Here is a 16,393-nt window from a genome sequence, read left to right as displayed (position 1 = left end):
GATGAGGGCTGCAGAAACGGTATGATTAACACAAGGGAACTTCTCGTGATGAAATCCTGATTCTTTTGTAATCCTAATGCAACAGAGACTCCAGATACCTTTTTGATTTTGTAACCTGTGTTGATGGTTACTCAAACTATTAAGTGATAAAATTTCACAGAACTACACTGTACACAAAGTGCTTGTAAAAACTGTTGAAGTAGAAATAAGGACTGTATGTGACTTAGTACTGTAGTACCATCAACTTCCTGTGCTTGACAATATACCGTGGTTGTGGAAGATAGCATTAAAGGAAGGTTGGTGGAGGACAAGTGAGAATTCTATGTATGACTGCAACCTATTATAAGTCTATTTTTTCATTTTACTATTTTTTTTTTTTTTGGTTTTTAAAGCTTCACATGGCACAATATACATTTATAAATTATAATTTTTTATGTTTCCTAAAGATAAATATGGCATGAAAACCGAAAACACGACTTCTAATATATTACTTCTAAAAATAATCTTCAAGTTATATACCTCAAATTGAAAGGTTTCTCTTTAATATAAATTCTGACATAACCTAGTTTGTATTTTTGCTAAAAAAAAAAAAGTTTTTACAAAATAAAAAATCTGCAATATTTTATACCAGTATTTGCTTGGTGACATTCAATGGAATGTTACTTAACAAGACTGTCCTGCATTTGTTGCAGTCTACTCTGGAGTAAAATAAGGCCAGTTTGTGTGGAGGAAGATTCCCGAACATTCAGGATATCCTGTCAACAGAGCTTCCGCCAGTGTGAATTCTTGTGTAATGGGTGCTGAACTGCAGCTCGACATTCCTAACATCCACTTCAATCATTACGTTTTTCTCCTGCGTGTGTTCTCTGATGTACAATGAGGTTTGACTTCTGAGAGAAGGTTTTTCCACATGTGTTACATTCATAGGGCTTCTCCCCCGTGTGTGATCTCTGATGTTTAGCAAGGTCTGATTTACGGTAAAAAATTTTCCCACATTCATTACACTGACAAGATTTCTCTCCTGTGTGAGCCCTGTGATGCACTGTGAGGGATGATTTGTGACTGAAGGATTTTCCACATTCATTACATTCATAGGGTTTCTCCCCTGTGTGTTTTCTCTGATGTAAAATAAGTCCTGACTTCACACAGAAAGATTTTCCACATTCATTACATTTATAGGGCTTTTCTTCTGTATGAGTTCTCTGGTGGACAATTAAGGCTGACTTATGACAGAAAGCCTTTCCACATTCATTACACTCATAGGGTTTCTCACCTATGTGAATTCTCTGGTGCTGAGTGAGCTGAGACTTCTGGCAGAAGGTTTTCCCACATTCGTTACATTCATAGGGTTTCTCCCCTGTGTGTGTTCTATTATGTTTAGTTAGGTATGATTTATTATAGAAGATTTTCCCACATTCGTGACATTCAAAGGGCTTCTCCCCAGTATGTGTCCTATAATGTTGAGAGAGGGTAGACTTATGGCTGAAGAATTTCCCACATTCAGGACATGCAAAGGGCTTCTCCCCTGTGTGAGTTCTCTGATGTACTGTGAGGTCAGACTTCAAGCAAAAGGTTTTCCCACATTCATAGCATTCATAAGGTTTCAACCCTGTATGAATGATCTGATGCCTGGTGAGTACTGACTTGTGGTAGAAAGTTTTCCCACAGGCATTACATTCGTAGGGTTTATCCCCTATGTGAGTTCTCTGATGTTGTGTAAGATGTGACTTCTGACAGAAAGATTTCCCACAGTCAGGACATTCAAAGGGTTTCTCACCTGTATGAGTTCTCTGATGCACTGTAAGGTGTGAATTCATACAGAAGGATTTCCCACATTCATAGCATTCATAGGGTTTCAGCCCTGTGTGTGTTCTCTGGTGTTTAGTGAGGTCTGACTTCTGGTAAAAAGTTTTCCCACATGCATTACACTGATAAGGTTTCTCCCCTGTATGTGTTCTCTGGTGTAACGTGAGGGCTGACTTGTGGCTGAAGGCTTTCCCACATTCACTGCACACACAGGGTTTCTCCCCTGTGTGTGACCTCTGATGTTTAGTGAGGTTTGACTTCTCCCAGAAAGTTTTTCCACATTCATTACACTGAAAGCGTTTCTCTCCTGTGTGTATCCTCTGATGTCGAGTGAGGTGGGACTTCTCCCAAAACGCTCTCCCACATTCATTACATTCAAAGTGTTTTTCTCCTTTATGAGTTTTCTGAAGTTGTGAAAGGCATAAATTCCTCCTGAAATTATTCCCACTTTCATTACAGTCATAGTGTTTCATATGTGCCCCATGATGTTTCAAAAGGGTAGACTTCACACATAAGGATTTTCCACAACCACTAAATCCATAGTGATTTTCCTTTGAGGAATTTATCTGGTGGAATAAGAAGGAGGAGTTATCAAAGAAGGTTCTCCCATATTCATTACATTCACAGTCATTCCCTTCTGCAATCTCTTTCCTGTATGTACTGAATATTGCCTTTTCAAGGAAGGTTTCTTGATAAATGTTATGATCAAAATTTTGCTCTAAAGTTTGAATCTTCTCATGATGAATAGGGTCCTTATCATGACTGAAAGTTTTCCCATTTTTAAAAAATTCACTTTTCTCTCTAGTATGAGTTTTCTCGTGTTTAATACTGAGTAGCAATTTTCCACAGGCATTAAATTCATCAGTCTTTTTTCCTAAATAGTTTTTCTTATTGATAAACAATTCTGAAATACAGTTGAAACTCACTCCACATGAGTCACACTGACAGAGGGTTTTTCTGGAAGGAAAAGAATTTGTGTCCAAGTTATGTGGTTTTCCTACTTCGTTGCCTCGTTCTTTAGTTAGCATTTTATTATTGATGAATGCAACTTCCCACACATGTTTAGGCTGGTTTTTGTGGCTCCTTTCTTTCTTGTGATCAGTTTTCCAGATTTCTAAAAATAAGAAAAATTAACCTTACATATGAATAGTACCACATTTTTTATGGAATGCAATGTATATACAAATGCCCTATGTTAGAGCTGATTTGGATTTCTTGTCTAGTCTCCAGAGAAGAAAATAACTGTAGGTACATATTCTTTCTATTCTTGAGTTTGAGATGAAAAAAGAAAAATGAAAACAAGAAACAAAAAGCCTGGCATAATGGGAAAAGGGAGCGGAAACTGGCTATTACAACACATACATCTGCATTCTGGTGTCAGAAGAATAACAGCACCCGTTAAAAGCTGAATGTGTCCATGAATCCTCCAAAAAACTGTATGGATCAATATAAGGAGAGCAAATAAAATTACCTACAACAACCCATGACTTCAGCATAACCAGGACATACAAAATACTACTAACTTCAAATCGCCACTAAGGAAAGAAACATTTAAATACAGAAAAAACTGATAATGAGCCCACATCCATTGAGAGTCAGCTAGAGACTGTGGCAACCACACATAAAGAAGAGACAGGGAATTCAGAGATGATTAAATACAAATAAAATCATTCCCAGAAAGGGGAAGTCCCACTATGAGTGGGAAAACACTGAGATGACATTTCAGTTCTGATACATGACAGCTCAGACCACTGGGAACTCCAACAGAAGGGACTTGTAGTAAATGGGAACTGAGGACGCAAGCGCTGATCCAGGTCAGAAATAAAACTGTAAGAAGGACAAAGTGATCTTAGAATAGACTTAAATTACAAGGAGCCAGTTATGAACTGAATTGTGTGAGTTTTCTGAAGTTGTGAAAGGCATAAATTCCTCCTGAAATTATTCCCACTTTCCCCCAATGTGACTATATCTGGAGACAGAGGCTTTAAGGAGGCAATTAAGGTTGAATTAGGTCATCAGGGTGTAGCGCTAATCTGATAGGAACAGCATCCTTATTAGAAGCAGAAGAGACACCAACTTGCTTGCTCCCACTGTGTGCACAGAAAAAAAGTCATGTGAGGCTACAGCAAGAAGGTGCCGTCTACAAGCTGAAGAGACAGGGCTCACCAGAAACCAACCCTGCTGGCACCTTCCCCTTGGCCTTACAGACTCCAGAAGGGTGAGAAAACAAATTTCGGTTATTTAGGTCACCCAGTCTGTGGTGTTTTGTTATAGCAGTCCAGGCAGACTAACAGAGAGTCCGAAGAGAAAAGAGATTTCACTGAAATTTTAATAAATAGCCCTGAAAAAAGGCATGACAACAGAGTAGAAAGAAGAATGACAAGAAAACCAAAAAAAGAAGAACTGGTTCACAAAGAAGATCCTGGATAAAGAAGGTAGTCTGCAAAATAAATAAAAGATTTTAAAATAAAATTATATGCATATATGAGGATTATACTCTCTACAGAAAAAAAAAAATGAATATTAAAAACCATAATATGGGGCGCCTGGGTGGCTCAGTCGTTAAGCGTCTGCCTTCAGCTCAGGTCATTATCTCAGGGTTCTGGGATCGAGCCCCGCATCAGGCTTCCTGCTCAGTGGGGAGTCTGTTTCTCCCTCTCCCACTCCCCCTGCTTGTGTTCCCTCTCTCGCTGTGTCTCTCTCTGTCAAATAAATAAATAAAATCTTTAAAAACAAAACAAAAAGAAACCATAATCTAAGAAAACTGCCCAAAAGAGGACCTCATCTACACAGGATAAAGAACCACCATGAACCTGGGCAAAGCTGACCTGGAACAGTCTTCTCTAAGGAACACTTTAATAAAACTACTAGACCTTAAAAATGAAACATCCTCTGGGCAAAAAGACTAAATCTCAATAAACAAAAATGTAGATTTGGCAATAGATTCTGTCACCAATAAACAAAGCGAGGCTCAGTGGAGGAACATTTTCAAGTTAAAAAAAAAGTGGGAATAAAGGATTTGATAGGGAACACTGGCAGAAAAACTGAGCAGTGGATAATTTAATTGTAGGCCTAAGACCAAAAGAAAGTTGAGAACAAGAATAGAAGAATAATATATAAATGTTAGAGGCGCCTGGGTGGCTCAGTTGGTTAAGCGTCTACCTTCGGCTCAGGTCATGATCTCAAGGTCCCTGAATCGGGCTCCCTGCTCAGCAGGGAGTCTGCCTCTCCCTCTGCACCACCCCCTACTCATGCTCTCTTTCCTCTCACGTTCTTGCTCTCAAATAAATAAAATCTTTAAATACATACATACATATGTGTGTGTGTGTGTGTATATATATAAATGCTATATATTCTAGTGAAGTAGAAATGATGCAATTAGAAGACCTACAGGAAACAGGAATGAAAAGAAGAAATAAGAATAAGCTCAGAGATAGCCATATAAGTAATAGCCTAAAGAATGTCACTAAAAGCTAAAAAATCAAATAGAAAGTTAAATAAGGAAATGGGCAAACTAAGGCCAGTATAAAAGATATTAGTGTAAAAGTAACTATGAGAACAAAAACATGAAAATTTCCTAATTGACTCCCTCCAAAAAGAAAAAAGACCAAACAGAATAATTCAGTAAATGTGATACACTCATTAAATGTAACAAAATGACAGAAATGAGACCAAACATGAATCATATTAATAAATATGAATGGGTTTACTTCATCAATTAACAAAATGACTTCAAACTGTGTCACAAGCAAAATCCAAATTGATGCTGTAAAGGGGCAATACAATGATAAAAACGGACTCAAAAAAGCTAAAATCAAAGGGATGGACCATATTATTCCAGACAAAGGGAAACAATAAGGAAGCAGAGATGCAATCTTGTTATCAGTAAGGACAAAAAAACCCCCAAAAAACCCACTTTACAAGGCTAAAATCCTCAACTTTGAATGCGAAAATCACGGTTATGAATATCTAGAGTCCAAAAACCCTTCATGAAGCGGAACTCAGAAAAGCAAGGAAAAAATAAAATACACTATTCAAAATAGTATTTCAAGAAAGATCAAAAAGCAGAAAGTTGGGGGTGTAGAAGACTTAATGACAACAATCAAGACATGTATCTTTATAATGTCAAAACTTGTAATAGAAAATACACTTCCATCTCAAGGGTGCATGAAACATTAAAAAAAAAAAACAAACTGATATAGGTAACATGCTCAGGTAATCCTACAGTAAAACTAGAAATTATTGGGGAAACTAAATTTATTGAGATTAGTCTTTTTGCCCAGAGGATGTTTCTTCATTCAGCTTCCACTGGGACTTCAAAAACAAACAACTCTCTAGTAAAAACTGCTCTTTGGTGAAAAAGGAAACAAACCAAAGCTGAAGTTCTAAACCAAAATAACTAGTGAAAATATTACTTAGGAGTACATATGGGATACACATACTGATCAGAGATTTCATAGCATTAAATGTTTTGTATCAGTGAAAAAGAATGAAAAATAAGTAAACCCTTGACTCAAAAATTAAAAAAAAACTAGAAGAAACAATAGTAATGTAAAAGAATGAAGTAGAAAGCACAGAGGGAAATAATAAAGATAAAAACAGATAAACACAAAAATAAATTTAAAATAATACAGATAAAAACTTTCTCTTCAGGGCACCTGGGTGGCTCAGTCATTAAGCGTCTGCCTTCGGCTCAGGTCATGATCCCGGGTCCTGGGATCCAGCCCCTCATCGGGCTCCCTGCTCCATGGGAATCCTGCTTCTCCCTCTCCCACTCCCCCTGCTTGTGTTCCCTCTCTCGCTGTGTCTCTGTCAAATAAATAAAATCTTTAAAAAAAAAAAAAAAAACCTCTCTCTTCATCTTTAAGGTCTACTAGTTTTATTAAAGGCTGTCTTTAGTGAATCATTCCACATCAGTTTTCCCAGGTTCCTGGTGGTCTCTGAATATGTGGATCAGGTCTTCTTTTATTTTTGGACAGTTTACTTAGCTTAGAAGTTAATGGAACAGAAACAGAAAACAGCAGAACAAGAGTTAAGTCAAAAAAGCTGGTTCTTTGCAAATAATCAAGTCAAAAAGTGGGCAGAGGATATGAAAAGACACTTCTCCGAAGAAAACGTACAAATGGCTAACAGACACATGAAAAAATGTTCATCATCATTAGCCATCAGGGAAATCCAAATCAAAACCACCTTGAGATACCACCTTACACCAGTTAGAATGGCAAAAATGGACAGGGAAAGAAACAACAAATGTTGGAGAGGTTGTGGAGAAAGGGGAACCCTCTTACACTGTTGGTGGGAATGCAAGTTGGTACAGCCACTTTGGAAAACAGTGTGGAGGGTCCTCAAAAATTTAAAAATAGAGCTACCCTATGACCCAGCAATTGCACTACTGGGTATTTACCCCAAAGACACAGATGTAGTGAAAAGAATGGCCATATGCACCTCAATGTTCATAGCAGCAATGTCCACATAGCCAAACTGTGGAAAGAGCTGAGATGCCCTTCCACAGATGAATGGATAAAGATGTGGTCCATATATACAATGGAATATTACTCAGCCATCAGAAAGGATGAATACCCAACTTTTACATCAACATGGATGGGACTGGAGAAGATTATGCTAAGTGAAATAAGTCAAGCAGAGAAAGTCAATTATCATATGGTTTCACTTATTTGTGGAACATAAGGAATAGCATGGAGGACGTTAGGAGAAGGAAGGGAAAAATGGGGGGGCGGAATTGGAGGGAGAGATGAACCATGAGAGACTATGGACCTGAGAAACAAACAGGGTTTTAGAGGGGAGGGGGGAGGGGGATTGGTTAGCCCAGTGACGGGTATTAAGGAGGGCACGTACTGCATGGAGCACTGGGCGTTATATGAAAACAATGGATCGTGGATCACCACATCAAAAACCAATGATGTATTGTATGGTGACTAACATAACATAATAAAATTTAAAAAAAAAAAAAAAAGCTGGTTCTTTGGAACCCCTGGCTGGCTCAGTCAGTGGAGCATGCGACTCTTGATCTTGGGGTTGTGAGTTCGAGCCCCACATTTGGTGTAGAGATTACTTAAAAAATACATAAAATCTTTAAGAAACAAGAAAGCTGGTTCTTTGAAAAGATTAACAAAGGAGGCAAATCATTGACTACTCTAATCAACAAAAACAAAGGAAAGAAAGCTCAACTATCCAAACTGAGAAACAATAAGGAGGAAACAATCACTGGAACAAGGTATGAAAAAAATCAAAAAGGCTACTTTTACTCAACATGATACCGATATGTTTGAAAGAAAAGTAGCAAATAATTTCCTAAGAAAACACACTTTATCAAATTAAACTTGGTAGAGACAAAATGTAAATAGAATAATTTCCACATAAGAAACAAAGTATCAAGTTTGCTTGAGCCATAAAATAAAGCATTTCTGTGCTTTTCACAATTGTTAAATTTTTCCCATACTTGCCTTATCTTTCTCTATATAAAGTCTTCTTGACCATTAACTATGTGGGTTAAATGCAAACATCATGACCTGTTATTTCAAATGTATCAGCATGTATCTCCTATGAGTAAAGGCATGATCACACTCAAGAAAACTGTACACTGATACTATATTATCCATCATACAGTCCACTCAAGAAGAACAGTATCTTTGAAAATATCTATGTGCTTTTCAACTATACAAATCCCCTTCCTTCACTGCAAAATCCTCCACCATTAGGGGGTATAGCTATCATGCAAATGGGTTTAATCAAAATTGTCTTCTTTAAAGATTTTCCACATAGGTTCTGAAATCTGTTAATGTATCTCTGAGGTATGCCTGTAATATCTTTGTCTAGTTTTGGTATTAGCAAAATGCTGGCCTCAGAGACTGAATTAGTTAGTATAATCTTCTCCTGGATTTTCTGGAAGAGTTTGGTAAAACTGGTATTATTCCATGTGTGGTAGAACTCACTAATGAAGTCCCTGTACTTGGGTTTTCTTCATGGAGTGGTTATCTATTTCTCCTGAAGTGAGCTTGGATAGCTGTTGAAGGAAATTGTCCATTTTATCTAAATGGTTGAATTTATAAACCAGAGGCAAAACATTTCCTTATTTTCCTTGTAATATCTGTAGAATCTTTGGTGATATTGCCACTGCTATACTTTTTTTTTTTCCCTAAGATTTTATTTATTTTTTGACAGAGAGAGAGACAGCAAGAGAGGGAACACAGCAGGGGGAGTGGGAAACGGAGAAGCAGGCTTCCCGATGCGGGGCTCAATCCCAGGACCCCGGGATCACGACCTGAGCCGAAGGCAGACGCTTAACTACTGAGCCACCCAGGCGTGCCACCACTGCTATTCTTTTTTTTTTTTTTTTTAAGATTTTATTTATTTATTTAGTAGCAAGCGAGAGAGAAACAGCATGAGAGGGGAGAGGGCCAGAGGGAGAAGCAGGCTCCCTGCTGAGCCGGGAGCCCGATGTGGGACTCGATCCCAGGACCTTGGGATCATGACCTGAGCTGAAGGCAGTCACTTAACCAACTGAGCCACCCAGGTGCACCCCCACTGCTATTCTTGATATCAATAATTTGTCTCATCTAGAAGCCTGTCAATTTTACTGATGTTAAAGAACAAGCTTTTGGTTTTACTAATTTTCTCAACTATTTTTCTGTTTTCAGTTACATTATTTAAACATTCTGTTATTTACTACTTCCTTTCTTCTGCTTACTATGGATTTAATTTGCTCCTTTCCCCCTAGATTTGTAAGGTGGAAGCAGCCATTAAATTGTGACCTTCCTTCTTATCCAGCATGAATTTCACACACGTGTTAGATATACACATGTGTATACACACACAAAATCCAACATGGATGAAATTTACACATCATATGATAAATACATATTATTTATAATATATATTCCACATAAAAAGAATTTCATGTATGCATTTGTGCGTTAGATATATTCACACAAAAAAATTTACTTGTGTTGCATAAGAAAGATCTCAATTACCTCAGCTGTTTTCACCTTATAAAACAAGAAAAAAAAACACTAGAAAAAATTAAACCCAAAAGTAAGAGAAGGAATAAAGATCAAATGGAAAATAATGAAATCAATGAAATATTATACATACTTTGTTTCCTATATAAAAATTTCCTATATATAAATTTCATGTTTTCATGAACATTCAGTTCAAAATAGTTTCTAATTTCCCCTTTGAATTCTTCTCTGAACCATCAAGTTAGGTAAAAGGATGCTATTAAGTTTCTAACTATTTAGGAATTTTACAGCTCTTTCTGTTATTTTTAATTTAGCTAGATTTAACTCCACTCTGGTAAGAGAAAACATTTTATATGACTTGACTCCTTTTAAATTAATTGAGATTTGTTTTAGGTCTTAGAATATGGATCTACCTTGGTTTACGTTCATGTGCTCCTGAAAAGAATGTGTATTCCACTGGTTTACCTGTGTGTGTATGGGGGCGGGTAATTTTATAAATGTCAGTTAGGTCATTTGGTTATTCAGTGTTCTTCAAGTCTACTACAGCTTTGCTTATTTTCCATCTCCTTCTTCTACTAATTATCGGGAGAGGGATGTTGAAACATCAGACTATAACTGTGCATCTATTTCTCCTTCAAGTTCCATCAGGTTTTCCTTCATATACTTTGAAAAACTTATCTGCACCATAAAAGTAAAGGATTAAGTTTTCTTGATAAATATATCTCTATCAATATGAAAAAAAATCCTTCTCTTTCTCTGGCAATATTCTTGGCTTTGAAATCCACTTCATCTAATACTGACACAGGACTATAACCTTTTGAATAATTTTACCATTATGCATCTTTTTCCATCCTTTTTATGTTCAACCTATTTGAATCTTACCCTTTTAATTTATCTCACTTGGCAATCTCTGCCTTTTAAATGGGGGTAAAGTAGTGAAGAAAACAGGCAAAAATCTCTGCTTTCTCAGGTTTACATACTAATGGAGAGACAGTAAAGACACATGTAATATGTTACATGAATTAAGTACAACTTAGAAAACTATCTTTTGCCAGTGATTTGCAGTGGTAGATCTAACCAAAGATCGAATTCCCACACAGGTAAGTTACCTCTAAGCTCTCACTGGGCAAAACAGACCTAATTACCACGGGCTCATTGTATATCTCAATCATTTTGTGGGTTCTAAATATTAAAGGGGTAACATGACTTCTTGAAAACAAAAACAAACACACCATCAAACCTCATAGGAATTCTAATTAGCATTAATTGAATCCACATGTGAATTAGGGAGGAATACATCTTCATGATGCTGGCCCTTCCAATAATCAACAACATACATCTATTCATATATAGAAAACTTCTTTAAGTTTTTCAATACCGTTTTAAACTTCTTACAGAAAAATATTATGTGTCTTATGCTTATATCAAGTTTTAAGAAACACTCAGACAGAAATGCACACATCTACTAATCGTAAACTGCAGCGTCACTCTGAGAGAAGTGGAGCACTGTTCTGGCTCCTAGCTCCAGAGCAACATTGTAGTACTTATACTCAGAGACACAGGCAGAACAGAGAACTATCGAGTTCTTCTTATGAAAATAAGGCCACCTTCAAAAACAATGAAATTTCAGTGTTCAGCAACTAAGAAGAGGCTCGTGCCTCCATTAGGGCAACAAGGTAAATAACAGACCAACTAAAATTATACCAGAAGGAACAGGGAAAGAGACAATTAAGGAGAACAACCCAGGCTATAGATCTGGTCCTATCCACCGAAACATTCACACAAATACACTTACAATAGATGAAGATTTTCTACGGAAATAATTTTCTCAAATTATGTTTTCTAGGAGATGATTTCAAAACCAGTGGCATGAAGCGCAATATTAAAGACGGGTCTCGGGTGCCTGGGTGGCTCAGTTGGTTAAGCGACTGCCTTCGGCTCAGGTCATGATCCTGGAGTCCCTGGATCGAGTCCCGCATCAGGCTTCCTGCTCGGCAGGGAGTCTGCTTCATCCTCTGACCCTATCCCCTCTCAGGTGTTCTCTCTCTCTCAAATAAATAAATAAATAAACTTTAAAAAAAAAAAAAAAAAAAAAAGACGGGTCTCAAAGGCTACTCTCTGAGAGGGCTCGAAATTGGACCAATCCGTAGAGCAATATATGACCCAGGACAATGTTGGAAACAACAGACCAATGGGCCAACAATTAGTAGAGGCTAAAAGCAGGGTGACACCAATAGAGGCAGAGAAGTTAACACAGAGATCAGTGAAAGAAACTGTGTTTATCAGGGTTCGCCAGAGAAACAGAGCCAGTAACTATATATATCACACACATGCGTGTGTGTGTGTGTGTGTGTGTGTGAGAGAGAGAGAGACGAAGAGGTTTATTAAAGGAATTAGCTTATGTAGTCATGGAGGCCAAGAAGTCCCCCAATCTGTTGTTTGAAAGCTGGAGAACCAGGAAAGCCAGTGGTATAATTCAGTCTGAGTCAAAAAGCCTGAGAACTACGGGAGGTGATGGTTTAACTTTTAGTAAAGATTAAAAGCCTGCAAACTAGACGGCCAGTGGTGTAAGTCCCAGAGCCCAAAGGCTGGAGAACTAGGAACACTGATTTTTGTCTCAGATATCCCGGCACAAGAAGAGAAAGAGAATTTGCCCTTTTTTGCCTTTTTGTTCCATTCAGGCCCTCAAAGAATTAAATGCTATCTGACCATAAGGGTGAGGGTGGATCTCTTTACTCAGTCTACTGAATCAAATGCTGCTTCCAGAAAGATCCCCCAAGACACACCCAGAAATAATGTTTTACCAGCTATCTGGGCATCAGTTAGGCCACTGAGGTTAACACACAGAATGAATCATCACAGAGGCACTCACAGAGCACCCCCCATAACACTATCGTCATTCTAATAACAGTGTGCGAGCCCAAGGCAGAGCCCTCTGATGAGACATCAGAGATGGTACACGGTGGGAGGAAAGGACTTCAGCCAAATAATCCAATCAAGTCATTAAACAAATAAGCAAGCAAAAATAACAACAGGCCCTAGAGAAAGAAGGAATCAGTATCAGACTAGGAACAAAATATCTAAAATATCCTTTTGTCAAAAAAAAAGGATTCACAAGACGAACAGGAAAATTTCACATATATGGGAGAAACAGCAGGCAACTTGAGAGAGTCCAGATATTGGACTTAGCAGATCTCAAAGCAGCTATTACAAACATGTCCAAAAGGCAACCACATTTAAAGAAGTAAAGGAAGGTACTGATGACACCTCATCACACAGAGAGTATCAATAAACAGAAAAGAATGAAACAAAAATTCTAAATTTGAAAATTATACTACCTGCACTGTAAATTTGTTAGATGGGCTCAACAGCTGAAGCTTACAGAAGAAGAATTAGTAAACTTGAAGACAGATCAATAGATATAATTTAAACAAAAAAAGAATGAAGACAACTGAACAAAGCCTCAAATAAATGAAGGATAGTGTTATCTGCACCAACATATTCATAATGGGAATATCAAAACAAAAGAAGGAAGAGCAAGGGGAGAAAAACTATTCAACAAAACAATGGGGAAATCCTGCAAATTTAAGAGAAAAACAATATGCAAATTCAAGAAGATAAATAAACTCCACATGAGATAAACAGAGATCCATGCCAAGATGCATCATAGTAAAAATATTTAAAAAGAAAGACAAAAAGAAAACTTAAGTATCAAGAGAAATACAACTCATCACATACAAGGGAACTCCAGTTAGATTAACAGCTGACTTTCCAACAGAGAGCAGGAGGTAGGGTGACATACTGTGAGCTAGGGGGAAAAAAACCCAAAATAGCAGAACTGTTTTCAAAACTGAAAGCGAAATACATAAACCTATACATTTCCAGTCATTAGTTCAAATCCACAAAGATTGCAGGTAAAAGTAATGCTGTAATTTAAAAGACAGCATAAAGACGTATTTCTTCTCCTAACCACTGCCCAAGGCCATGCAACAACCAATATGTATACAACTATATTGTTCTGTAACCTACAGAAATTAAATATATTTGACAATAGGAAAGACAAGGCAGAAAAACAAAGTTATACTAGAGTAAGGAAATGAACCTGGATGGTAACTTGAATTCACCGTAACAAATGAAATGAAGCAGAAATGGTGAATAAGAACGTTAATAGAGCAAACTCCATAAATAAATACTTGCTATCCTTTCTTGTCTCAGTTTCTTTAAAAGACATCAAATTATATAAAGTAGTAATTCCAACAATGCATTGTTGGAATTTAAACATATACAGATCTAGTATGCACAAAAGTAGTATCACAAAAATAGAGTAGAATAAATAGAATTATATATGAATAGCATCTCTATATTTCAGTGTAGATAAGGGAGTATAAATCTGAAGTAGATTCTGAAAAGGTAAATTTATTAGGTAAATCTTAGAACAACGATTAGGAAAATCATTTTTAAGTGAAACCATCACTGAAGAAATTAAAATATTATGCTAAAACATACTTAATGAAAAAGAAGGCAGTAATAAAAGAGTAAAACCATCACTGAAGAAATTAAAATATTATGCTAAAACATACTTAATGAAAAAGAAGGCAGTAATAAAAGAACGAGAGGATCAAAAAGGCATAAGGCAGATAAACACCAAAAAGTAAAACAGCAAGAGTAAATCCAACCATACCAACACCAAAAAACCGGGAATGGACTTAGAAATCCAATAAAAAAATCAGCAAATGTCAGGGTGTATAAAACATGTAAATGCAAGCACATGCTATCTACAAGATTCAAAGCACAAGTAGGTAGAAAATTTTAAAAACAGAGAAAAATATATCAAGTACACAACATTTATAAAAAGGCTATAGGAGCTATATTAGTATCAGGCATAAATCTATTTTTACACAAAAAAGTGTTACTGGAGATAAGTGGACATCATGCAATGAAACCAGTCAATAAGTAAAGGAGACATTAATCCAAGCAATTATATGCTGCTAAGTCTCAAGTGTCTGAAGCAAATTCTGACAGAATTCAAAGGAAAAACATACATGTCAACAATAATAATTAGAGACTTTAATATCCCACTTTAAGTAATAGATAAAACAACTGGGAGAATACAAACAAGCAAAAAAAAAAAAAAAAGAAGTAGTTAAAATACACTATAAAGTAAGCTAGACCTAACAGATATATATTTAAGACAATCCACTTGAAAGGAACGGAATACATATTCTTCAAAAGATGCAACATTCCCTAGGATAGATATTATTTTTAAAAGATTTTATTTATTTGGCAGAGAGAGACACAGCGAGACAGAGAACACAAGCAGGGGGAGTGGGAGAGGGAGAAGCAGGCTTCCCGCTGAACAAGGAGCCTGATGTGGGGCTTGATCCCAGGACCCTGGGATCATGACCTGAGCTGACGGCAGATGCTTAACGACTGAGCCACTCAGGCACCCCTTCCCAGGATAGATTTTAAAGGTTCTCCTACCACAATGGAAGAAAATTATAAATCAGTAATACAAAGGGATTTTGAATTCATAAATATAATATTAAATAACACATTCCTGAATAAAATAGAGGGAAAAAATAACAAGGAAACTTAGAAAATACTTGGAGTAAAAATGTAGATTTAATATACGAAAACTTATGAGATACACACAAAACAGTACTTAGAAGATAATTTATACCGACAACAACCATACTAAAAAAAAAGGATCCCGGGGCACCCAGGTGGCTCAGTCGGTCAAGCATTTGACTCTTGATTTCGGCTCAGGTCATGATCTCAGGGTCATGAGATCGAGCCCCACTCAGTGCAGAGTCTGCTTGGGATTCTCTCTCTCCCGCTCCCTCTGCCCCTACCCACCAAGCTCACACGGGTACATGGGCTCTCTCTCAAATAAATATAAATGCACGCTCTCTCTCTCAAATAAAATCTTAAAAAAAAAAAAAACGATCCCCAATCAATAACCTGCCTTGCACACCTGAGAACAATGGGAAAAAAAAAGCAATACCAATCCAAAGCAAGGATAGAAAATGAGATGAGTAAAAATTAATAAAACAGCAAAGAAAGGCAAAAAATGATTCTTTGAAAAGATCAAGAAACCTGACAAACCTGCATTTAGGCTGACATGAAAATAAGAGACATAAGATTCAAACTACTAAAGTTATGGAATAAAGATGGTACATATACTAGGGATAGAATGTACTAACACTACAAAACTGGAATGTTTCATACATTACAAAAAAAATTGTAAGTGAATGTTTTGAACAACTGTATGCCAACAAATTTGATAACTTTGCTAAAATACAAATATTCCTAGAATAAGAAAAAATATAACAACTAACTCAAGAAGAAATAAATCTGAAAAAAGTACAAGAAGTAAAAACACTGAGGTAGTCATTTTAAAACTTCCCATTAAAAAAAGCCGAGGTCTAGGGGCGCCTGGGTGGCTCAGTCATTAAGCGGCTGCCTTCGGCTCAGGTCATGATCTCAGGGTCCTGGGATCGAGCCTCGCATCAGGCTCCCTGCTCAGCAGGAAGCCTGCTTCTCCCACTCCCACTCCCCCTGCTTGTACTCCTTCTCTCACTATGTCTCTCTCTGCCAAATAAATAAAA

At 37.0% G+C, this 16,393-nt stretch overlaps 1 protein-coding gene across 2 annotated transcripts in view; it reads right to left on the bottom strand.

Annotated features, from left to right (window-relative positions):
- Positions 1-699: 699 nt before the first annotated feature.
- Positions 700-16,393, bottom strand: part of LOC110585941 (zinc finger protein 33B) — a 47,003-nt gene continuing 31,309 nt past the window's right edge. For both annotated transcript variants that reach the window (XM_044916456.1, XM_021696079.2), the window contains one exon: positions 700-2,920. In XM_044916456.1, the coding sequence (XP_044772391.1) occupies positions 834-2,920 (2,087 nt within the window). In that variant the 3' untranslated portion in view covers positions 700-833. The remainder of the gene's footprint in view (positions 2,921-16,393) is intronic.

Source organism: Neomonachus schauinslandi, chromosome 6, assembly GCF_002201575.2.
Source record: "Neomonachus schauinslandi chromosome 6, ASM220157v2, whole genome shotgun sequence".
Classification (NCBI taxonomy): Eukaryota; Metazoa; Chordata; class Mammalia; order Carnivora; family Phocidae; genus Neomonachus; species Neomonachus schauinslandi.
The sequence above is the reverse complement of the archived record's forward strand: the minus strand, read 5'-3'. Positions and strand labels throughout refer to the sequence as shown.